The sequence below is a fragment of the Nicotiana tabacum genome, chromosome 10 (assembly GCF_000715075.1).
Source record: "Nicotiana tabacum cultivar K326 chromosome 10, ASM71507v2, whole genome shotgun sequence".
NCBI classification, from domain to species: domain Eukaryota; kingdom Viridiplantae; phylum Streptophyta; class Magnoliopsida; order Solanales; family Solanaceae; genus Nicotiana; species Nicotiana tabacum.
Genome location: NC_134089.1, coordinates 153938693 through 153964649, shown reverse-complemented (window position 1 = coordinate 153964649; position 25957 = coordinate 153938693). Strand labels below are relative to the sequence as shown.

General features: G+C 37.1%; 3 protein-coding genes across 3 annotated transcripts; all 3 read right to left on the bottom strand.

Annotated features, from left to right (window-relative positions):
* Positions 1–12225: 12225 nt before the first annotated feature.
* LOC107824288 (ribonuclease 3-like protein 3) lies at positions 12226–14526 on the bottom strand. The gene is made up of 4 exons (XM_016651037.2): positions 14031–14526; positions 13734–13915; positions 12879–13025; positions 12226–12666 (listed from the first exon to the last, which is right to left on the bottom strand). Exons 1-4 carry the CDS (start codon positions 14200–14202, stop codon positions 12367–12369), a joined length of 801 nt encoding a protein of 266 aa, XP_016506523.2. The 5' UTR covers positions 14203–14526; the 3' UTR covers positions 12226–12366.
* Positions 14527–14618: 92 nt separating this feature from the next.
* Positions 14619–15785, bottom strand: LOC142165476 (ribonuclease 3-like protein 3). Its single transcript, XM_075224022.1, has 4 exons — positions 15536–15785; positions 15233–15414; positions 14710–14856; positions 14619–14657 (listed from the first exon to the last, which is right to left on the bottom strand). Exons 1-4 carry the CDS (start codon positions 15783–15785, stop codon positions 14619–14621), a joined length of 618 nt encoding a protein of 205 aa, XP_075080123.1.
* A 4588-nt stretch (positions 15786–20373) lies between these two features.
* On the bottom strand, positions 20374–25576 carry LOC107824290 (ribonuclease 3-like protein 3). Its single transcript, XM_016651038.2, has 4 exons — positions 25278–25576; positions 23056–23444; positions 21796–21942; positions 20374–20679 (listed from the first exon to the last, which is right to left on the bottom strand). Exons 1-4 carry the CDS (start codon positions 25348–25350, stop codon positions 20398–20400), a joined length of 891 nt encoding a protein of 296 aa, XP_016506524.1. The 5' UTR covers positions 25351–25576; the 3' UTR covers positions 20374–20397.
* Positions 25577–25957: the final 381 nt, after the last annotated feature.

Below are 25957 nucleotides of genomic sequence, written 5' to 3'. Positions count from 1 at the left end.
CCACATAGTTTTAAAGTTCAACAGGGACCCACAGTTGTGGACCTCGAAGAGTACCTAACACCTTCTTTTTGAGGTAATTTGAGCCCTTACCCGATCTTTGGTGGCTTTGACTAGTCAAACAGAGTTATTTGCAAATAGGTGCCCTAACGCACCTTAAAATTGTTAGGTGGCGGCTCTTCTCTTTTAATGCCTCTTTTAAAAGAGTTGCCACACGTCGAAACCCGCTTTCGTGAGAAACCGGGGTGCAACAAATGCATTAAGTAATTTTCTCCCCAATGTCAAAAAGGAAAGAAATTAAAAACAAGCAATTTTCTCAATATGTCAAACTCGTGAACGGCTCAACATTCAGGTAGCCATTTTCAGGGATGCTATTTAGAGATTAGCGATCGGTACTTATTTTGTCTTAAAATTTTATCCTAATAATCGTTACTTCGGCACAATTCAGGACAAATTTATCCTAAATAATTGAATTGAAAAACTGAAATTCAAGACGCACTGACTAATTCATAAATAACAGCCTTTCAAAGTGGCTACCTGATGTCATTTCTACAACTCGTGAACGGCTCAACATTGTCTTCAGGTTGATCTCAAGGTTTTACGTATGTGGTAAAATACTAAAATGTTGCATATCTATTAATTTTGTAGGTTGGATATATTGGGTGTGCAAAAAATTCGCACATTAAAATTTAATATAAAAGTTATATATAAAGTATGAAAATACTTCTTTTGATATTTTCCCGCTTTAAAATTTTCAATATACGTGCATATTTGCTCCAAAGCGGGCAAATATTACTATATTATCCCAATATAACTCAAATCTTTCCCCAAGATAGATTAGAAATGAACTTGAAAGATCATAAAATTTAAAAGAATGGGAGTTTCATTTTTTTTATCCTTGTGATGAGGATCTTCCTCCGATAATAGAAGACGTAAAAACATTTATTAAGTTTATTAGCAAAAGGTGGTGGGATGATTGAAATTACTTTATTCTTATCCAAAAGTCTCATGTTCAAATCTTGAAAAGAAAGAATTTTTTTATAAGAAATGATTTAACCTCCTAATAAGCTTACAAGACGTGAACTAGTGGACTTCAGATACCTTATGATTAAATAAGCAAAAGAAAAACAGTAAAAGAAATTGATCAATCTAATATTTGTCACGAGATCCGAATTTCCCACCCTCGGGAGTTGCGATGGCGCCTATTAGTGAAAGCTAGGCAAGCCAATCAATTGAATTATTTACCTTGTTTCCATTCTAAATCCATTAACAATTAAGAACCAACAGTTATCAATCAGCAAAATTTACTAAGCCAAGATGCCAATACCAATCCATACATAAACTACCCAAGACTGGTGTCACAATTTCACAGACTATCTAGGAATACTACAAATAAAGGTCCGAAAGAGTTATTACAACACTGTCTCTGAAATATATAAAAGAAACAGGATAAAAGGATAGAAGGAGACACCAAGGCCTGCGGACGCCTGCAGGACTACCTCGGAACTCCGAATGGACTGAAGGCAGCAACCCCAAAGCTAAGGTTCGAAAGCTTCTGCACCGGCATCTGCACACAGTGCAGAGTGTAGTATCATCACAACCGACCCCATGTGCTGGTAAGTGCCTAGCCTAACCCCGGCGAAGTAGTGACGAGGACCAGACTACCAAATAAACCTATGTAGGTAAATCATATACCGCAGAAAATAAAAATAGAAATGCACAGTTAAGGATGGAAGGGGAAAACATGTTGCGGGGAAATATCAAATAATAACAAATGAACAATAGGTAAATATAAGGAATACCATAACTCAATCATCAACAAGAATCAGAAATCAAACAAGTGCACGGCATCACCCTTCGTGCTTTTACTCTCGTCCTTACCATAAAAATCAATATAATCTGCACGACATCACCCTTCGTGCTTTTACTCTCGTCTTCACCATAAAAATCAATATAATCGGCACGGAATTGTAGATCGTGCGGTACGGCATCACCCTTCGTGCTTTTACACTTTTCCTCACAAAATCATACACGACATCACCCTTCGTGCTTTAACACTCTCTCACCAAAACAATGCACGGCATCACCCTTCGTGCTTTAACACTCTTCGTCACCCAAACAACAATCACAAAACAATAAGGGCAAGGGGATTAACAAATTTACAATTAAATCTCGGCAATGGAACAATAGCATCACAGTCATATCCCGGCAAGGGAAATAATATCAAAAATAGCATCCCGGCAAGGGAGACATTATTAAACAACAACATTCCGGCAAGGGAGACAATTTCATAATTCTCTTTTCTTCTTTCTTTTTCACATTTACTTCGCAACTCAATTCCCAATTTGAGCCAATGCTCTATAAGGTTCAATTGCCAATAATACTTCCACAATTCGTTTTACAACTTGAGGCAACGCTCTTCAATATTCAAATACCAATATTACTTCCACAAGCTTTGCTCAACAATAGAAATCATCACATAAGGTATGAACAATACAAACGGAGTCACATTAATCAAAGTATAAGACTCAAGGGCATGCTTGACACCAACGTATGGATACTCGTCATCATGCCTATACGTCAAACTCAACAAATAGGACACAACTCCTAATCCCTCAAGCTAAGGTTAGACCAAATAGTTACCATGATGCTACGAATACAATTCAATTCTCAACTACCGCTTTACCTCTTGATTCCACCACAAATTCGCTCGTCTCTAGCCACAAGTAATTTAACTATATCAATAAACGGTAGAGGAATCAATTCTAATACATGAAAATGGGTTTTCTAAAGTTTTTTTCAAAAAGTCAAAAATTGCCCCCGGGTCCATATGGTCAAAACCCGATGTTCGAACCAAAACCCGATTACCCATTCCCCCACGAACCCAAATATATAATTTATTTTGAAATCGGACCTCAAATCAAGGTCCTAAACCCCAAAATTTGAAAAAACTTAGGTTCTACCCAAAACACCCAATTTCCTCCATGAAAACCCTTGATTTTGAGTTGAAATCATGTGAAAAGATGTTAAAGATTGAAGAAAACGAGTTAGAAATGACTTACAATCGATTTGAAGAAGAACTTTTCTTTTGGAAAATCGCCCAAGAGAATTTATATTTTGAAAGAGTTTGAAAAATGAAAGATTTTTCGGCTAAGTCATGAATTTGCAGGTCACAGATGTCGCAATTGCGAACCCTTCAGAACCTGCTAACATCGCATTTGCGAACCCTGAGAATTCCAGTCCACTTCGCATTTGCGATACTACTGTCGCATTTGCGATATCGCATTTGCGATAAATACCTCGCATTTGCGACCAAGGCAGCCCAGGCCAAAATTCGCATTTGCGACACATTGTTCGCATTTGCGAGTCAGGGCGAAGCCTGCAGGCCTGCAACACACCAGAAAATTCCTAAGTCCAAATTTCACTTCATGGCCTATCCAAAACTCACTTGAGCCCGCGGTGCTCCAAACCAAACAAATTGCACACTAACCCAAAAATATCATACGGACTTGCTCGTGCAATCAAATCACCAAAATAACATCAACAACTATGAATTTAGCATCAAAATCAAAGAAAATCTCAAGAACTTTTAAAGTTTCAAATTTTACAACTAAGGTTCCGAATCACGTCATATGACCTTCGTTTCTTACCAAATTTTACAGGTTCGACTTAAAGCACATATAAGACTTGTACTGGGCTCCGGAACCAAAATACGGGCCTGATACCATCGAGTTCCAAACATATTTCATTTCCAAAAACTTATATATATTCCAGAAAATAATTTTCTTTAAAAATTCATTTCTCGGGCTTGGGACCTCGAAATTCGATTTCGGGCATTTGCCCAAGTTCATATTTTCTTACGGACCCTTCGGGACCGTCAAATTATGGGTCCGGGTCCGTTTACCCAAAATGTTGACCGAATTCAACTTAAATTCATTTTAAAGGAAAAATTTATCATTTTTCACAGATTTTTATATAACGGCTTTCCGGATATGCACGCGGATTGTTTCCGCAAATCGAGGTGAGACAGAAAGAGGTTTTTAAGGCCTCGGAACCCAAAATTTATTTCTAAAATAAGTGATGACCTTTTGGGTCATCACATTCTCCACCTCTAAAATAATCATTCGTCGTCGAACGGACATAAGAAGAAAGTACCTGAGTCGGAGAAAAGATGGGGATAATGGCTCCGCATATCGAACTCGGACTCCCAGGTCGATGCCTCAACAGGCTGACCTCTCCACTGAACACGAACAGAAGTAAAACTCTTCGATCTCAACTGACGAACCTGCCGGTCTAGAATAGCTACCCGCTCCTCCTCATAGGACAAGTCCTTGTCCAACTGGAGAGTGCTGAAATCTAACACGTGGGATGGATTACCGTGATACTTCCGAAGCATGGACACATGAAACACTGGATGCACAGCTGATAAACTCGGCGGTAACGCAAGTTTGTAAGCTACCTCTCCCACTCAATCAAGAATCTCAAACGGGCCAATGAACCTAGGGCTAAGCTTTCCCCTCTTCCCAAACCTCATCACGCCCTTCATAGGCGACATACGAAACAACACCTGCTCACTGACAATGAATGCCAAATCACGAACCTTACGGTCGGCATAACTCTTTTTCCTGGACTGAGCTGTACGAAGCCTATCCTGAATAATCCTGACCTTGTCCAAGGCGTCCTGTACTAGATCCGTGCCCAACAACCGAGCCTCTCCTAGCTCAAACCATCCAACCGACGACCGACACCGCCTACCATATAAAGCCTCATAAGGAGCCATCTGGATGCTCGACTGGTAGCTGTTGTTGTAGGCAAACTCTGCTAAAGGCAAAAACTAATCCCACGAGCCTCCAAAGACAATGACACATGCTCGGAGCATATCTTCCAAAATTTTAATAGTGCGCTCAGACTGCCCGTCCGTCTGAGGATGAAATATTGTGCTCAACTCAACCTGTGTGCCCAACTCCCGCTGAACTGCTCTCCAGAAATGTGAGGTAAATCTGCGTACCTCGGTCTGAAATGGTAGACATGGGCACACCATGAATAGTAACAATCTCCCAGATATAGATCTCAGCTAACCTCTCAAAAGTATAGGAGACTGCCACAGGAAGGAAATGTGCTCACTTGGTCAGCCTATCAACAATAACCCACACTGCGTCAAACTTCCTCTGAGTCCGTGGGAGTCCAACAATGAAGTCCATAGTGATACGGTCCCACTTCCACTCAGGAATCTCAATCTTCTGGAACAAACCACCAAGTCTCTGATGCTCGTACTTTACCTGCTGACAATTCAAATACCGAGCCACATATGCAACAATATCCTTTTTCATTTTCCTCCACCAATAATGTTGCCGCAAATCCTGATACATCTTAGCGGCACCCAGATGAATAGAGTACCAGGAACTATGGGCCTTCTCTAAAATCAACTCTCGAATCTCATCCACATTAGGCACACAAACTCTACCCTGCAGCCTCAAAACTCCATCATCTCCCAATGTAACCTGTTTGGCACCACCGTGCTGCACCGTGTCCCTAAGGACACACAAATGAGGAGCATCATATTGCCAATCTCGAATACGCTCCAATAAAGAAGAACAAGCGACTATCCAAGCTAACACACGGTTGGGCTCGAAACATCCAACCTCACAAACTGATTGGCCAAAGCCTGAACATCCAAAGCAAGCGGTCTCTCACTGACCGGAATATACGCAAGTCTGCCCATACTGGCTGACTTCCTACTCAATGCATCAGCCACTACATTGGCCTTCCTCAGATGGTATAAGATGGTAATATCATAGTCTTTCAACAGCTCCAGCCATCTTCTCTACCTCAAATTTAGCTCCTTCTGCTTGAACAAGTACTGAAGACTCTTGTGATCCGTGAACACCTCACATGCCACGCCATACAGATAATGCCTCCAAATATTCAATGCGTGAACAATGGTTGTTAACTCCAAATCATGAACTAGATAGTTCTTCTCATGAATCTTCAACTGAAGCGAAGCATAAGCAATGACCTTGCCATCCTACATCAATACTGCACCAAGTCCAATACGAGATGCATCACAATAAACTGTATATGGCCTTGAACTTGTGGGCAAAACCAACACTGGCGTCGTAGTCAAGGCTGTCTTAAACTTCTAAAAGCTCGTCTCACACTCGTCTGACCACCTGAACTAGGTACCCTTCTGGGTCAACCTGGTCATCGAGGCTGCAATAGACGAAAACCCCTCCACAAACCGACGATAATAGCCTACCAAACCCAAGAAACTCCAGATCTCTGTAGTTGATGCGGGTCTAGGCCAGTTCTTGACTGCCTCTACCTTCTTCGGATCTACCTGAATACCCTCTGCTGATACAACATGACCCAAGAATGGTACTGAACTCAACCAGAACTCACACTTTGCATACAACTGACTATCCCTCAAAGTCTGAAGAACCACTCTCAGATGTTGCTCATGCTCCTCCCGACTGCGGGAATAGATCAAAATATCATCAATGAAGACTATCACGAACGAATCCAAGTAAGGCCTGAACACTCGGTTCATCAAATCCATAAAAGCTGCTAGGGCATTTGTCAACCCGAATGACATAGAGTGCGAAAAGCTGTCTTAGGGACATCAGATGCCCTAATCCTCAACTAATGGTAGCCAGATCTCAAGTCAATCTTCGAAAATACCTTGGCACCCTGAAGCTGATCAAACAAATCATCAATCCTTGGCAATGGATACTTATTCTTGATTGTAACCTTGTTTAACTACCGGTAATCTATACACATCCTTATCGATCCGTCCTTTTTCTTAACAAACAACACCGGCGCACCCCAAGGCGAGACACTAGGTCTAATGAAGCCTTTATCAAGTAAGTCTTGCAACTGCTCCTTCAATTCTTTCAACTCAGGCGGGGCCATACGATACGGCGAAATAGTAATGGGCTGAGTGCCCGGAGCCAAATCAATGCAGAAGTCAATGTCCCTATCGGTTGGCATACCTGGCAGGTCTGAAGGAAATACCTCAGGAAACTCACGAACAACAGGCATAGAATCAATAGAAGGAACCTCGTCACTAGAATCACGAACATATGCCAAATAAGCCAAACACCCCTTCTCGACCATACGTCGAGCCTTCATATATGAGATAACACTACGGGTAGAATGACCAGGAGTCCCTCTCCACTCTAAATGAGGTAAACCCGGCAAGGCTAAGGTCATAGTCTTGGCATGACAGTCCAAGATAGTCTGGTAAGGTGATAACCAGTCCATTCCCAATATGACATCAAAATCAACCATGTCCAAAAGTAACAAATCTATTCGAGTATCAAGACCCTCGATCACAACTATACATGAACGATGGACACGATCTACCACAATAGAATCACCCACTAGTGTAGACACATATACAGGAGCACTCAAAGAATCACTAAGCATGACCAGATACGGTGCAAAATAAGATGACACATATGAGTATGTAGACCCTGGATCAAATAGAACTGAAGCATCTCTACTACAAACCAGAACAGTACCTATGATAACTACATCGGAAGCTTCAGCCTCAGGCCTAGCTGGAAGAGCATAACATCGTGGTTGGGCCCCACCACTCTAAACTACATCTCTAGGACAGCCTGCTACTGGCTGGCCTCCACCCTAGCAGCCTGACCTCCACCTCTAATACTTGTACCTCTACCTCTAGCACCTTTACCTCTGCCTCTAGCTGGCTGAGCGGGCTGTGGAACACTCGGTTCCTGAACTATGGCACGGGAACCCTGATGTTGAGAGCTACTCGATGCTCAAGGGCAAAATATAGCAATATGCCCCATATCGCCACAAGTATAACAAGCCCTCGGCTGTTGAGACTATTGACCTTGACGACCTAAATGACCACCCCGAAAACTCTGGAGCGGCAGTGCACTGATAGGAGCTGGTGGTGTACTATAGGACTGCTAATCAGAATACTGCATATGAGAACCACGGCCACCTGAAGCACTATGAGAAACCTGAAGTGCTGACTGAAAATGCCTAGGAGGATGGCCTCTACCATACGAATCTCTGCCTCTAGACGAGGCACCACTAAATCTGCCTGAATGACGAGGCCTCTTGTCAGACCCCTGACCACCTCCCTATGATAGAACCATCTCAACTCTCCTAGCCATATTGGCCACCTCTTGAAAATAAATCTCACTCCCCGTCTCCTTAGCCATCTGAAGTCAAATAGGCTGAATGAGTCCCTCAATAAACCTCCTCACTCTCTCTCTCTATCTCAGTAGGAAGTATAAGTAGAGCATGATGGGCCAAATCAATAAACCTAGTCTAGTACTAAGTAACAGTCATAGAACTCTGCTGGAGACACTCAAACTGCCTCCGATAGATCTCCCTCTGAGTAATAGGAAGAAAATTCTCCAGAAATAGCTGAGAAAACTGATCTCAAGTCAAAGCTGGTGAACCAACTGGCCTAGCCAAACAATAATATCTCCACCAAGTCTTGGCGGATCCAGACAAGCAAAAAGTAGCAAAGTCGACCCTGTTGGTCTCCAATATCCCCATGTTACTGAGAACCTCATGACAGTTGTCTAGATAATCCTGGAGATCCTCAAAAGATGCACTGCTGTAAGTGGTACTGAAGAGCTTGGTAAACCTGTCCAATCTCCACAAGGCATCAGTAGACATAGCTGCTCCATCACCGGTCTGAGCTACCACACCCGGCTGAATTGCTCTAATTGGTTGAGCTACTGGAGTCTGGAGCTACTTGACACCAATACCAATCCATACATAAACTACCCAAGACCGGTGTCATAATTTCACAGACTGTCTAGGAATACTACAAATAAAGGTCCGAAAGAGTTATTACAATACTGTCTCTAAAATACATAAAAGAAACAGGATAAAAGGATAGAAGGAGACACCAAGGCTTGCGGACGCCTGCAGCACTACCTCGGATCTCCGAATGGACTGAAGCCAGCAACCCCAAAGCTAAGGTCCAAAAGCTACTGCACCGGGATCTGCACACAATGCAAAGTGTAGTATCAGTACAACCGACCCCATGTGCTGGTAAGTGCCTAGCCTAACCACGGCAAAGTAGTGACGAGGCTAAGACCAGACTACCAAATAAACCTGTGCAGTTAAATCATATACCGCGGAAAATAAAAACAGGAAGGTACAGTTAAGGATGGGAGGGGGAAACATGCTGCGGGGAAACATCAATTAATAACAAAAGAACATCAGGAAAGTATAAGGAATACCATAACTCAATTATCAACAAGAATCAGAAATCAAACAAGTGCACGACATCACCTTTCATGCTTTTACTCTCGTCCTCACCATAAGAATCAATATAATCTGCACGGCATCACCCTTCGTGCTTTTACTCTCGTCCTCACCATAAAATCAATATAATCGGCACGGAATTGTACATCGTGCGGTACGGTATCACCCTTCGTGCTTTTACACTCTTACTCACAAAATCATACACGGCATCACCCTTTGTGCTTTAACACTCTCTCACCAAAATAATGCACGGCATCACCCTTCATGCTTTAACACTCTTCCTCACCCAAACAACAATCACAAAGTAATAAGGGCAAGAGGATCAATAAATTTACAATTAAATCCCGGCAAGGGAACAATAGAACCACAGTCATATCCTGACAAGGGAAACAATATCAACAATAGCATCCCGGCAAAGGAGACAACATTAAACAACAACATCCCGACAAGGGAGACAATTTCATAATTCTCTTTTCTTCTTTTTTTTTTACATTTACTTCGCAACTCAATTCACAATTTGAGCCAATGCTATATAAGATTCAATTGCCAATAATACTTCCACAATTCGTTTTACAACTTGAGTCAACGCTCTTCAATATTCAAATACCAATATTACTTCCACAAGTTTTGCTCAACAATAGAAATCATCACATAAGGTTTGAACAATACAAACGGAGTCACATTAATATAGTATAAGACTCAGGAGCATGCTTGACACCAACGTATAGATACTCGTCATCATGCCTATACGTCATACTCAACAAATAATACATAGCAAATAGGACACAACTCCTAATCCTTCAAGCTAAGGTTAGACCAAACAGTTATCTTGATGCCACGAATACAATTCAATTCTCAATTACCGCTTTACCTCTTGATTCCACCACAAATTCGCTCGTATGTAGCCACAAGTAATTTAACTATATCAATAAACACTAGAGGAATCAATTCTAATGTATGAAAATGGGTTTTCTACAGTTTTTCCCAAAAAGTCAAAAATTGCCCCCGGACCCACATGGTCAAAACCCGAGGTTCGAACCAAAACCCAATTACTTATTTCCCCACAAACCCAAATATATAATTTGGTTTGAAATCGGACCTCAAATCGAGGTCCAAAACCCCCCAAAATTTGAAAAAACCTAGGTTCTACCCAAAACACCCAATTTCCCCCATGAAAACCCTTGATTTTGAGTTGAAATCATGTGAAAAGATATTAAATATTGAAGAAAACGAGTTAGAAATGACTTACAATCGATTTGAAGAATAACTTTTCTTTGGAAAATTGCCCAAGAGGGTTTATGTTTTGAAAGAGTTTGAAAAATGAAAGATTTTCGGTTAAGTCATGAATTTGTAGGTTACAGATGTCGCAATTGCGACCAGGGTTCGCAATTGCGAACCCTGAGGATTCCAGTCCTCTTCGCATTTGCGACCAAGGCAACCCAGGCCAAAATTCGCATTTGCGACATATTGTTCGCATTTGCCAGCCAGGCTTCACAATTGCGCAGCCTGCAGGCCTGCAACACACCAGAAATTTCCTAAGTCCAAATTTCACTCTGTGGCCTAACCAAAACTCACCCGAGCCCTCGGGGCTCCAAACCAAACATGCACACTAGCCCAAAAATATCATACGGACTTGCTCATGCAATCAAATCACCAAAATTACATCAACAACTATGAATTTAACATCAAAATCAAAGAAAATCTCAAGAACTTTCAAAGTTTCAAATTTTACAACTAAGATTCTGAATCACGTCATATGACCTTCGTTTCTTACCAAATTTTACAGGCTCGAGTTAAATCACATATAAGACCTGTACCGGGCTCCGGAACTAAAATACGGGCCCGATACCATCGAATTCCAAACATATTTCATTTCCAAATACTCATATATATTCCAGAAAATATATTTCTTTAAAAATTCATTTCTCGGGCTTGGGACCTCGGAATTCGATTCCGGGCATACACCCAAGTCCCATATTTTCCTACGGACCCTTCGGGACCGTAGAATCATAAGTCCAGGTCTTTTTACCCAAAATTTTAACCGAAGTCAACATAAATTTATTTTAAATGCAAAATTTATCATTTTTCACAGATTTTTATATAATGGCTTACCGGATACGCGCCCAAACTGCGCACGCAAATCGATGTGAGACAGAAAGAGGTTTTTAAGGCCTCGAAACACAGAATTTATTTCTAAAACAAATGATGACCTTTTGGGTCATCACAATATGACTCCGCAAATATCGTTATGCCATTAATATACAACTTAAACTCTTTTTAATTAATGGAAACAATATATTCCGTTAATACAGTTTAAGCATCTATTTTAAATTTTTATTGTTCTACGTCCATCTTTCAATTTTGATTTATTGTTATGGAGTATTACTGACCTTACTATCCGAGTTTAACCATCCAAATCTTCATTATTCTCAGTTTGCACGTCTTCTACTTTGTATTTCCTTTTGATACGACATATTGTAATTATATCTAGGTGACAGAATCAATAAAAATAATAACATATCCAATGTGATCCTATAAGTAGGGTCTTAGCAGGGGCGGATGGAGCTTAAAGTTATCGAGTTCAACTGAACCCAATATTTTTATCGTGGGGCATAAATTTACGAGTAAAAATCACTATAATTGCAATAAATAATTGATATGAACCCATAACTTTAAAAATATAATAGGTTCAATGCCAAAAATCTTGAAGATTGAACACATAGAACTTAAATCATGGATCCGCCTCTGGGTCCGAGGAGCGTGCGATGTATCTTACTCCTACCTTGTGTGAGGTAGAGAAGTTGTTTCCGATAAACTCTCAACTCAAGAAAAGCATTTTCAAAGCAGGTTTGGAAAATACAGAAATAAATAAATTTAGATGATAATAGGGGTAAAAAAGAATAGTATTGACAGTAAAATAATAAAGGTGATGTAACCAAGAACACAAAATATTATGGATTGAAACACGTTAAAATGCTTTCCAAAAAGCAATATTTGTTTTCTCTCGCTTTCACGAGATTACTATGAAATTACATGCAAAAAAACATTTTTTTTAAAATCGAAATTTAAATGACAGATAATAAATATGAAATATGCAAATTAATGCTTATTTCAGCTTTGTGTTTCATCACAAGGGTAATCATCAGTAGTTTTTTCCTTACTCAAATTTGTAACAACTTGGTAATAAGCATTGTGTGCAGCCCTATTTTGTGCAATTATTTTCTTTCCACTAAACTTCCCCTTTCCAACAATTTTGCCATTAACATGAACTTCAACCTCTCCTGTTTCCCCCCATGAATCAACAAATTCAACTTTCAATCCATTCTTTTGGCATAACTCGTTAATTTTCGTAACGGGATGAATCTCGAGTTTTTCTAGAGTAATTAGAGGCCGCAAGAAATTTTTTACCACCTGTCATCAAAATACACATAGTATTGTGTTAGCAATGTGCAGATGGATGCAGGATTTTCACAAAAAAGGTTCATCATATAGAGTCATTTTTCGGCGAATCGAATTCAAATGAACCCTTATGTCCTCTAGCTTCGCCTATACCTCCAAAGATACAATGATAAGCTAGAAAAAGAATATTGTATAATATTTCAAAGTGAAAAAATCTAAAGCACCTTCCAAGTTGTATCCATGGAGAAATTGCAATCAATATAGATTGCACCAATCAAAGATTCAACTATATCTGCAAGAACTTTAGGGGGATCAATGAGACCTGTTGAATGCAATGGGTACTCCATTATTGCATTTCTGAATCCTTCCACCTGTGGACACATCAAACTTTGTCACCAAAACTGATTATTTTTTTTTTTTAAATTACTCTACTCTTGAATGTTACTGCAATAAACTCAAAAAAACACGAGTATCATATAAACTTGTGTTCTGTCTCACATATATCTAATACTTCAGTACTTTCTTCTCCTACCTTTTTGATACCTAAGGTATTATATGCACCATTTCTTTAAAAGACTCGGTCCTCTTTTTGACCACACTCATTCGTCAACTCTCCGTAATAAATGTTAACATGTAAATGGAAGAAAATTCTATGCACCAACCACTACATAAATTTATATACTCCCTCCGTTTCATATTAAATGAGGTAGTTTGACTCGGCACGGAGTTTAAGAAAAAAGAAAAAGATTTTAGGAACGTGTGATCTTAAAAGCTTAAGGGATAAAAAGTTTGTGGGACCATAACATTTGTGTGGTTATAAAAGCTTCTCATTAAGCGTAAATGGGTAAAATGAAAGAGTTTAAAGTTGAATTATTTCCAAATTTAGAAATGTGTCATTTATTTTGGAACAGACTAAAAAGGAAAGTACGTCATTTAATATGAAACGGATGGAGTATATAGTATTATTATTTTTATCAAATTTTCCGACCTACTAGTAGAACATCATGAATGTAGCTAGAAACTAGTAAGAAAAGGGACACTATAAGGATTTTTACTGAAATAAATTTGTTCTTACTTACTTGTCCTTTAAGTAAAGGCTTTTTGTGACGTAAATAATCATGCAAATTATATTTAATTGCAACTCTAGCAAGTTTCTCAGTATCCACATTGGCAGCTCTCAACCTTGTGAGTTTCCCAGGAGGTAAATCAGGGTAATCCAAATAATGCGCCGTTGCTATCAGTAGATTGAGAACAGCATCACCTACAAGAAGTGAATTCAAGATATAGATACTGAGTTCGGAATAAGTGTATTCTTATTATATATATAGTTCGAGTAAAAAGCAAAGTGAATACATAAAATTTTCTCTAGATCTTACCTACATACTCCAATCTCTCATATGATGCGCAGTTTTCTTCAAAGGAAGAATGAGTAAAAGCTTGTTGTAACAAATTAGGGTTCTTGAATTTGTATGCTATTATTTTCTCTACTTCCTCCACTGACCTCTCTGGAACAATATGAGTTTCATCATTTAGTGTAATTTGGTTCATTTCTGATGATGAAGTATAAAGAGAGACAAGGTTTTCATCACAAGGGTAATCATGAGTAGTTTTTTTCACACTCAAATTTTTGACAACTTGAAGATAACCATTGTGTGCAGCCCTATTTATTGCAACTAATTTCTTTCCATTAAACTTCCCCTTTCCAACAAGTTTGCCATCAACATGAACTTCAACCTCTCCTGTTTCCTCCCATGAATCAACAAATTTTACTTTCAATCCATTCTTTTGGCATAACTCGATAATTTTTGTAACTGGATGAATTTCGAGTTTTTCTGGAGTAATTAGAGGCTGCAACAAATTTTTTACCACCTATCATCAAAATACACATCGGGTTGTGTTAGCAACGTGTAAGTGAACGCATGATTTTCACCAAATAGGTTCATCAATATATATATAGTGATTTTCTAGCGAAGAGGATTCAGATGAGCCCATAAAATACTAAACTAGAAAAAGAATATTTGTATAATATTTCAAAGTGAAAAAAGTTAAAAGTACCTGCCAAATTATATTCATGGAGAAATTGCCATCAATATAGATGGCACCAATCAAAGATTCAACTATATCTGCAAGAACTTTAGGGGCATCAACGAGACCTGTTGAATGCAATGGGTACTCCATTATTGCATCTCTGAATTCTTCCACCTATGGGCACATCAAAGTTTTTCACCAAAACTGATTTCTTTGAATTACCCTACCCTAGTACGTTACTACAATAAACTAATAAACACACGTATCATGTCAACTTGTATTTTGTTTTATACATATCACTTTCCTCTCCTATCTTTTTGATACCTCGGGTGTTATATGCACCATTTCTTTGGAAGACAGTCTTCTTTTTTACCACATTCATCAGTCAACTCTTTGTAACGAGTGAGAAAATTTTTACGAGCCAACCAATAAATAAATTTATATTTTTTTTAAATATAAATTTACAGACTTGCTTAGTAGAACATCGTGAATATAAAAAACAAGTAAGAAAGAGATATAAAAAAAACTAGTTTTCTTTGTTGTCACTTACTTGTCCTTTAAGTAAAGGTTTATTGTGACGTAAATAATCATGCAAATTATATTTGATGGCAACTCTAGCAAGTTTCTCTGTATCTACATTGGTAGCTCTCAACCTTGTGAGTTTCCCAGGAGGTAAATCAGGGTAATTCAAAAAATGCTCCGTTGCTATCAACAGATTAAGAGCAGCATCACCTACAGGAAGTGAATTCAAGAAACAGAGATAATGAATTCGGAATAAGTTTAATCTTATTATATATAGTTCTAGCAAAAAGCAAAGTGAATACATAGAACTTTCTCTAGATCCCCTTCTTACCCATAAACTCCAATCTCTCATACGAAGCACAGTTTTCTTCAAAGGAAGAATGAGTAAAAGCTCGTTCTAACAAATTAGGGTTCTTGAATTTGTATGCTATTATTTTCTCTACTTCCTCCACTGACCTCTCCAAAACTATATGAGTTTCATTATTCTGTGTAATTTGGTTCATTTCTTCTGTTAAATGAAGGTTTTCTGATGATGAAGTATAAAGAGAGACAAGGTTTTCCTCTTGTTTTGGATTTTCCATGGCTATATATATCATATGAAGTAAGGAGTTTGTATTGGCCATCTTTTTGAGTAGGTTTATATAGAATATATTTTCATTGTAAAGATAATGACATGAAGTAGGGTGAGATGAGAACATAAGGATTTTTTTTAATTTCTTTTCTTTAATTAGATTAGAAGATCCTGATGGTGTGAACTGAAATCATGACGTTAAGGTTTCCTATTAATGTCTAAATAAGAAAATAACTTGTTAGTTGGTTAGATTTAAAAACCTAAACAATATATAGGAGTTGACTTTAGAAATCATATACGTAGTATCAAAGAAAAGCGTCTTCAGGTACACCTTTTGCGCGTGAACCATAATTTAATAAATATATAACTTTTAAAATTAAAGAAGGACAGTGTGATATATAAAGCATCTTGAATCCATGCAAGATCCGAGGAAAAACATAATTTTTAAAACTATTTGACTATAATATTAAATATCGTATTTGAGTTTTGAAATAAAAATTAAAGAACGAAAGTAGCCTATGATTACTTTGTGTCTAAATTAAAAGTTAGTGATCTGTTTTCTCACCAGTTTAACTTTGTCTATGGAATAATCAGGCACAATTTTAATTTAAGAGATATTTGCTACCTTAGTCATTCTATAAAGATTTTAATTTATGCTTTATTTTTTACTTCATATAAAAAACATATGTTATAAATATACACGTACCAAAAATTTATTATTTTTGTGTAACAATTAAGTGATGATTCACAGAACTATGGTGCAATACAGTATCCAGAAACTACATTAAGCTACAATTTGTGTTGGTTAAACTTATAATGTAAACATTAAATAAAATATTATTTAAGATTTTGAAGTAAATCATGTATTTTTCGCTCCTATTCCAAATCATGCAAAAACAAATAAGAATCTCTAATGTCGTCACACTTATGGTAAAGAAAAAAAAAATTCGGCGAGTTGCCTCATCGAAAACAAAAATATATTAACTATCCATACCATATCGATTTTAAATATTTAAATATTAAGACTTCATATCTAATTTAAATGGAAATGATTTAATAACCAATATTTTAGTTAATTTTAAAGTTCTAAATATTAGGAAAGTGTTATAAATATTAGGAAAATAACTAAATTATTATTTTTAAGTGATAGAAAATTAATTAAATGATTATTTCTAAATAGTAGAGAATTAATTAAATATTCCTAAATAGTAAAGAATTAATTAAATGACTATTTCTAAATATTAGAGAAATAATCAAATGACTATTGTCCAATGTGAATTATATATATTCTTCGGTTGAGGTTTGATACGAAGAAAAAGATATTCTTCGAAAAATGTTTTGGAAAATATTTTCAAAAAGAAAATTTGTCTCACCATCCAACACTCTAAAAGTTTAAAAATTATTCCAAATGGATCAACTAAGAAAAATATAAGAGGAAAAAGTCGTTTTCCTTTTCACCTTTTGAAGGAAATTAAAAAATATTTTTAGAAAGAATATCTTTTAGTGTTTGATTATAAAAAAAATGTCTTATTTTCTGCGAGATGATTTCCTTGGTACCAAACACACCCAATTTTTTTTTTTTTATTAAGGAATGCTGCTTAGTTTCATGCTTTCCAAATACAATTAGCATGCATAAATATGTTTCTTTAAATGCTTAATACTTATAATTTTGCTACCGACTGTAGCATGCTAATTGCCTTTTTAGCTAATTGGGGCATGTGAGCCGATAATTCACTTATCATATGAATTATTAAATTGATAAAACTAGAAAATGCTAAAAGTAATTGATGTTTTGATAGTATATTAATAATTTTGAAAAATAATCATAGTAATAAACACATCCAAATTGACCCCGTAAAAGCCAAACAAGAAGAGGAATCTTCACACAAATGGCGATTAACTGCTAATTATTTAGCTGATATACATAAAGTATAGAGTTATACGTACATTATTGAGTGAATAACTGTTTAAGTGGATTCTTCAAAAGAAAAAGGAAACAAATTAAAGTGGAGAAAGAATTGCCTGACTAGACAAAGGACTAGAGTGCCGGTCCATTTGAGGATAAGTAGCAGGATAGAGAGTGGGCACGTTTTCAACCTAATATCCAAAAATCAAATGACTTTGGGCAGAGCGTATAAAATCCAAAAGTCAAAGCCAAAGTCTTGCACTCGAAGCAAATACAGTGTCTTCAATGTCTTGTGACCTTTTAATTGCGGCCTCTTCTCAAATTATTACTCCCTCTAGTCTATTTTAGTTCCCTCTAGTCTATTTTAGTTGTCGTGTTTCTTTTTTATACGTTTCTTGAAAAATAATTAATACTCTTCACTTTTGGGTTTTCTATGGTATGTACTTGGTCAATGTTTATTTTTAAGAACATTTGATACTAAGAAAAAAATTAGTTAATTATACCTTGATTTTCCAAAACGACAACTATTTTGACTAGATATATTTAGCAACCACCAAGATTAATATGGATCGGAGGGAGTATTTTGAGAGATTTGAAGAATATCTGTGAAAGTATTTTCAGTATATTCATTGTTGAACATTCTGTACATACACGTATATATATACAAGAGAAAAAGTAGTCTACTCCATAACAAACATTACAAGTTGTATATTGACTGTATAACTAGTGTATAAACTTTAATGGACTCTTCCAGCAGCAGCCGCCCAAAACCGGGTGGCCCAAATGATATTAGGCCCAAATAGCTTAAGGCTGTCCAGTTCATTTTCCTTTCTTCATTGTTCAGAACCTCGTTCATATCAGTTGAGATAATGCACCAGCCTTCTTCTTCTTATCTTCCTCGATCCATCTTCTTCTTATCTTCCTTGATTTTATTATCCCCAATATCAGCTATATCAACATATTCTCACCACCATTTATATATAAAGACATTTTAGTGCCTAACCTAGCTAAATTTTTGTCTGTGTTAATAGGAGCTTTCCCTAGTTGTTTATTTCTCATGACTAAAAACAGATAAATGAACTAATACTCCCGTTGTTTCAAATTAGACGAGGTACTTTCCTTTTTAGTTTGTTCCAAAATAAATGAAATATTTCTAAATTTGAAAATTATTCAACTTTAAACTCTTTATTTTACTTATTTTAAACTTAATGAGAAGCTTTTATAACCATACAAATATCATAGCCCTATAAAGTTTTTACCCCTTAGACTTTTAAAATCACAAGTTTCAAAAGTTTTCTTTTCTTAAACTCTGTATCGAGTCAAATTACCTCATCTAAATTGAAACGGAAGAATTGAAACGGAAGAAGTAATATAATAGATGCTTTTAAACTGAAATTTTGGTTGGAACTGAGAAGAAGTGAAATAACCTATGAAGCTTTATTAACCGTTCCGATGACATACTCCACGAAAGAAGCCAATTCTTCCATAGTCATAAAATTCGAGAATATCGATTAGTATATGTCAAAGTTATCGAATATACTTTACATTATCGTTAACTAAAAGTTTTCGGTTCGAGCTATAAAAATTAAAAACTTCTTGTTAAGACGTATTTTTTTCTTAAATGAGCCATACGCAAAGCAAGTATAAATTAATTAAGCCGTTGGATTTCGAAAAAAGCAAAAGACATAGGTCCATAGGATATGTCTTGACTAGGTAATGATCTGACTTGGTCAGTTAAAAGGAAAAAAAGGATACTTAAATACCAAAATAACTTCTCCATATAATAACTTCTCTGTCTTGGGCTAGTTCTTTTTTCTTTCATTTCCAGATCCTTAGCTGACAGGTCAAATGAGTTCAACTATTGTACTATTCAAACCTTGTGTACCAAGCAACACAATGTCTGTTTGTCCATTGACAAAAAAGGATATTCTTATCTTATCGAAGTAGACAAAACAACAAGCAATGAAATCAAAGATGATATAAAGCCCCTAAACTATAAGGTAAATAAGCCTCTCCAGACCATACAAGGGTGCGTCGAGCCCTTCATTTAGAGCTGGATGATATAAAGCCCCTAAACTATAAGGTAAATAAGCCTCTCCAGACCATACAAGGGTGCGTCGAGCCCTTCATTTAGAGCTGGATGATATAAAGCCCCTAAGAATCCTGGGGTCCTTGGAGCAACGGTAACGTTGTTTTCGTGTGACCTATAGGTCACGGGTTCAAGCTGTGAAAGCAGCCACTAATGCTTGTATTAGGGTAGGATGTCTACATCATACCCCTTAGGATACGGCCCTTTCCCGGACCCTGCACGAATGCGGGATGCCTTGTGTACCGGGCTGCAAAAAAAAATCCAAGGGTCCTTTGGTTGGAAAATTTGTATTTGAACTAATGTGTTCAATCCAATGCGCAAGTAAAAAAGACTTAGTTTATATACAGAGGGATAGGTTCTTTATATTACTTTTTAGGCGAGCTACCAAATTAGGCATAATATAGACAGTTGCCTTTCATAATAAGTCATTCTTACCCAATGGCGTTGAAAAACTACATACTGTCAGTGTATAGAAGTTAACTCACGTTAAGATGAGATTTTAAAAATTCTGTACTTACCAAAAACTCGTTGGTGAGTCTGTATTTCAACTTTGGTAACCCAAGTTGTAGAGGAGCAATAAGAACAAAATAGAGACAAATAATTCTATTTCTAAGCCCAGATTATTAGCTAAGTATTAGCAATCTTCATATTGTCAACACTAAGCATTCTAATAACTTCATTATATGCCCTGTTTGCTGCTCTGTTCAATGCAATTTCTTTCTTTACATGGCACATGCCTTTTCCCCTTAGTTGATTGTCAATAAAAACTTCAAAACTCCCATCATGTGACCACATATCGACTACCCGAACTTTAAGTTTATGCTTCTGACAGGTCTCATGGAGCTTCTTCACCGGATTTGTTTGAAGCATTTCCGGTGTAATTATGGGCTCTAATAGAGTCTTCGCTACCTACAGGTCGTCCAAAACCAGAAGCAGCTTACGTTAAGAGGCGAGGAAAGAGAAGAATGCTGTCCAAGCAACGCATTTTAAGTCACAATCAAGAACAAAGCACAGACAGAAATTAAATAACTTAACCTTCACATGATAATCTTCTCATTAGTCAAAATGACATTCTTTATCTACTTGGGGGTCGTTTGGTTCAGTTCTGGGATATCCCATGGGATTATCTATCTCACCTCTTATATAGGATAATTAATACCACCATTTCGGCATTAATTTATACCGGTATTAGCTAATACCCACAACCAAACATGGGACAACTATAATCCCAAATTTTATGCAGGGATTAATATCCTTATCCTGGTAACCAAACGACCCCTTAAAGTATCTTTGTCCTCCTCAATGCCACCTTCTATTTGTAAATTACATTACATGGGACCATGTGGAGATATAATTTAAAGTAAAGAAATTAGCGCCCAAGCTCATCAAATTCTCAAATGGTTCTCTTTTTCCCATATTTTTCTGTTAAGTAAAAGTAACTACTTCAGCATCCAATCACAGAGATTCATACAAGATTCTTCATGAATTTTCAGTCATAAGATAGTAACATAATATATAGTTTATCCATACTTGGTGGTATGATTCATCAGATGAGTGGCTTCAGCGAAAGAGCCCTGTTAATTTCCTCCTTTTTTCTAAAGTTAACAAAATTTATATGCCATAAATTCACAAAACTGTGCCTACTTTCTAGCCATGCTTGAGACAATAGAAGGCTAGAAATGGAAGCCAAAGCTAAACCTAGCGTTGCATAGGCTCTAAGTGGACTTCCATGCTACAACATGTAAAATTTAGTTAAAGGAAAAGGTAGGCCTCTTTCCTTTTCTGTTGCCGGTTCTCTTTATTTCTTTCCTTTTCTTTCTTTATTTACGCTTTCTTTTTGAGGGCGGAGGGGCGAGGTGAGAGGTTCAAGTAGGAACCTTAGCTCCTAGCAACCTATATAAGCTATAATTACAAAACAATTAAATGACTCGTGATCAATGCCTTCACATATGAAGAGGTACATGTACGGCTAATAATTTGAACTGCTCTTAGAATTAGGTATTTGAGGGGAGAAAAAGAACATACCTCCCAGGTAGTGTCAATTGAAGAATTGCTATCAATGAATACTGCGCCTATTGTTGATTCAACAACATCAGCAAGCACCTTCGGAGCATTTATTAATCCATGGGAATGCAATGGATACTCCGGAAGAACATTTATAAATGATTGAATCTGTGAATATAGATAACTTTTGTCAAGAAGAAGAAGATCAGGGGCACATACAGAACCTGAAAATGAAACACTAAGAAAAGGTAAAGCAGTAAAGAAGGAGAACCATACTAATGGGAAAAAAAAAATTCCACACGACATTGAGAATAGGCAAAGGAAGTAAAGTGAGACTTTCTCATCCGTCTTGATCGCAAAGGTTAATAGATACTTTCAGTAAACACAGTCAAGGTGGAAAAAAGAATTCAAGAAGTATTAGACTCTACTTGAGTGTAGTCCTGTTTAAAGAATCTAAGGTCAACTATGTTAAATATTCCTCTTATTCCACTAACTGTTGTTTTTGCTTTCTTTTATGACTTCTTTTTCAGCCCTAGAGACTTTTGCAGAGATAGCAGGAGGAGGTTAGAAATTGGTATTTCGAAATTCTTTTCTCTAAAAGGAAATGAAGAGTAGAGTAGCAGTTCAAATGAAAGCCATCTAACGAGTAATATAAGAGAAGCCAATCAGCAAATGAATTTACTACATACTCCATTCCTATAATATTCAATAAGATAAAGGAACTAGGTAAACTAGGTAAGGGGGTCATGGATACATTTTATTAAGTAGCTCTTGGCACGCGTCTTTGCTTAGCCAGCAGCACAAATACGGGCACTTGTCGTGCAGTGAATAATTGTGACTCGGGTACGAGCCTTCATATTGCTCCAGATTAGGTTAGTAGCAAACTACCTGTTGGTTTCGTCAATGATAAAGATCTTAGAGTGAAAAGTATAAGGCAAAAATCACTTTTTTGGATATTTTGAAAGGATTAAGCAGAAAGCATAACAGCTCTATAACAAAATAGTTATGCTTCAGACATTTATTCCAAACCCTACAAAAATAATCAGGATGAAAAAACTTCTTATGAATACATGGAAAACTGAGTTACTTCCACATGTATATGTACGTGAAAATGCTTCAATTTGCACTGGTACAGAAACACGGAACAGCCAAATGCCGACGTGCTATCTTAATTAGCAAACAAATACTAAAATATAGGAACCGTGCTGGTTATTGCCGAACAAGTAATACAAGAAAAATATAAAGACAAATCAAATGCCCTTAATTACTTAGCTCACTTACTCGTCGTGTAAGGATAGGCCTTCCATGCCGTAAATACTTGTGGAAGCTATGCTTAACAGCAACACGTGCAAGCTTCTCCGTGTCAACATTTGCAGCACGTAGAGGTGACAACAACCCAGGTGGGAGATTTGGATATTTGGAAAACTGTTGTTTTGTGATCATAAGGTTAAGAACCGAGTCACCCACATACTCGAGCCGCTCATAAGATATACAGTCCCTATCATACGACGGATGTGTAAAAGCTTGCCACAGTAAATTATGATCATTAAAGTGGTACCCTATGATTTTCTGTACGTCTTCAACGTTTTGTGATGTGTCATCTTGCAATGACCTTTTTGTTGCCTCCTCATTTGCCAGGATGCCTGGTAGGAAGCTATTCAAAACAGACCCTACCAGAATAGCAGCTTAAATCAAACAAGAGCCATGACTATAGCCAATATTAAATGTTCTATCATGTCTATTGCATTAAGTGCAGTAGAACAATTTCACTAGCGTAAATATAAAATCAACTGGAAGAAATAAAATAAAAGCAGGATGATTGTTGTTTGGTATATCTTTATTCCCACGTTCTACTGCCTGAAAAGCCACACCATTTCAATCCTATCTGCACCTAAAAGGAGACTTTATGGGGAGGTGAGACAGTGCTTCCAAGAGCTGTGGTGTATGAGTGTTTGTAAAAGAGAAGTTCACCAGAAGTTACTTGGATCTTGAAATTGGTAAATAGCAGCTTTTCTTTGGCTCATACAGATAACTATATGAGTTTTTTTTGTCAATTTTAAATACAAGGCCACCTAACTGCAGAAATTTGAGTTGATTATTAAAAGTATTAATGTCAATAAGAAAAGCTTAAAGTTGCTGGAACTCCTATTTTCTGCCACAAAGGTGGAAAGACCTATCATAAAGTAAACCAGCAGAATAAGATAAAGATAGTTGACAGTCACTTATGCAACAAGAACAACAAGAACAACTGTGCCTCAGTCCAAAACAAGTTGGGGTCGGCTATATGAATCATCACATCTTTCTTAAAGCTCAACTCATATCACTTGATATTACAAAATCTCCTCAAAGTTTGCCGCAACAGCAACAGCGACAGCACGTACACCTCAATCCCAACCTAGTTGATGCAACAGAGATAGTCATACCACAGTTCATTGTTTCTTCTCATGTATCTGCGTTCCTACTTTTTCCACTGCAACTAACTAGTCTGTTGAAGAATGTATCAGGTTCATGAATCATTCTGATACTACTAGTACAGCAGTTGCACCTGATTCGAATCAAAACCATCTTTTAGCGTTTGGGCCTTATGAGACGCCCAAACTACTAGTAACTACCTAAACTTTTTTGTCTTATATTAAAAAAAAAATGGTAAAACTAATAATAATGGAGCAGTGGCATAAGCTAGTAAAAGTAGAAATTTCTAAAACTTATGCTATGCTAAACAAAGCCAATGAATGACTTAACTAACTGCTTGAAAAACCTATAGTTGCAACTAGCAACTCATATAACATCCTTCTCTCCTAAAGACAGAGAGGAGCCTACAGCATAGAGAATGATGAGATAACCCAAGTCGGGCATTGAAACCATTGCCATAATATACATATCATTTTTCTCGTTCTACTCTACTTTTGAAGAAGTTGGAGCTTCACAAACTGATCATACCATCTAATTTACGGACTGTGACACCCAAAACACAAATATCGGAACATCTGCATAGCTCCTTCACATTCTGCTTAATCAGATATTACTTCAAATAGTCTAAGTGCTGCAAACGCTTCTAGTACAAAAACAAATTTATGAATATAAGTCATTGTTTCATGACAATTCAAAATATGGATTGTAGCTACAACTGTGCTTGTGGTCAGTCAAGGCGCGTGTAAGCTGGCCTTAGCACCACCGTCAACCAAAAAAAATTCCAGTTATCGATTGGTTCAGCTTCCAAAGTTACATTTCAGCACTAGAAACAATAGCATTCAAATATTGCTTGGGAGGGAATTTTATTAAAAAAAAAAAAATCCAAAGAGCTTTGAACAAAATTTTAATTTTCAATTAACTTTCCATATTGCTCCTATATCCTTAGACACCCGTCAATCAAACAAGAAACACTAAACCTGCCGTGAAGATTCAATTTCTAAGCTCAGATATACATTTTAAAAGGCAGATTAAAATCTCTGTGCATATTCGATAAAAATAAAAAAAAGGAAACACATATTAGAATTGCTAACCGTATTTTTGGAGGTTTTGAACGGGGACCCAATTCACGGCTGGAGTGAAAAAGGAACGTAACCAAGATCCCATTTGTAATTAGAGCATCTATTGATTTGTTCTTTGAGCCATTTCTTCCCTTCGTTTCCTTCCACTTCTACGCCGTAGACTGGAATGGTAGCAATTTAACTATCTGGTTGAAGAAGTTCAAGCTTGAGCCTTTGAATTCTCTTTGTAAATTGGCCAAATACATATTAACACCCTTAAAGTTGCCAGAAAATGTCGTTTAAACACTTGAACTTAGCTTTGTTCCAATTGAATACAATACTATGTTCATTGCCAAAAAGGCCAAAATTGTACATATACTATCGAAAGTTATTCTTGTTTATACCCGTTTCTACTTATCATAGCTACCGTTAGTATAGTATATAAGTTTGTCCCCAACCCTAACAGATTTGCTATGTGGCACCGGGACCCATAATAATTTGCCAACTAGGTAATTCTTGACCATTCTTTTAGAAACCTGCCCCACCCTTATAACCCGTTAAATAGTCTCCTTCATCGATTAAATAAGACGTTATTCAGTCGATGAAAAACTAGGGTTCAGGCACAAATTCCTTTTTCTCTCGTTTGCTCTACTCTGTCCTCTCAGGTGAGATTCAATGCCGCGGAGTTTCCTCTCAAATAATGTGTCGATATG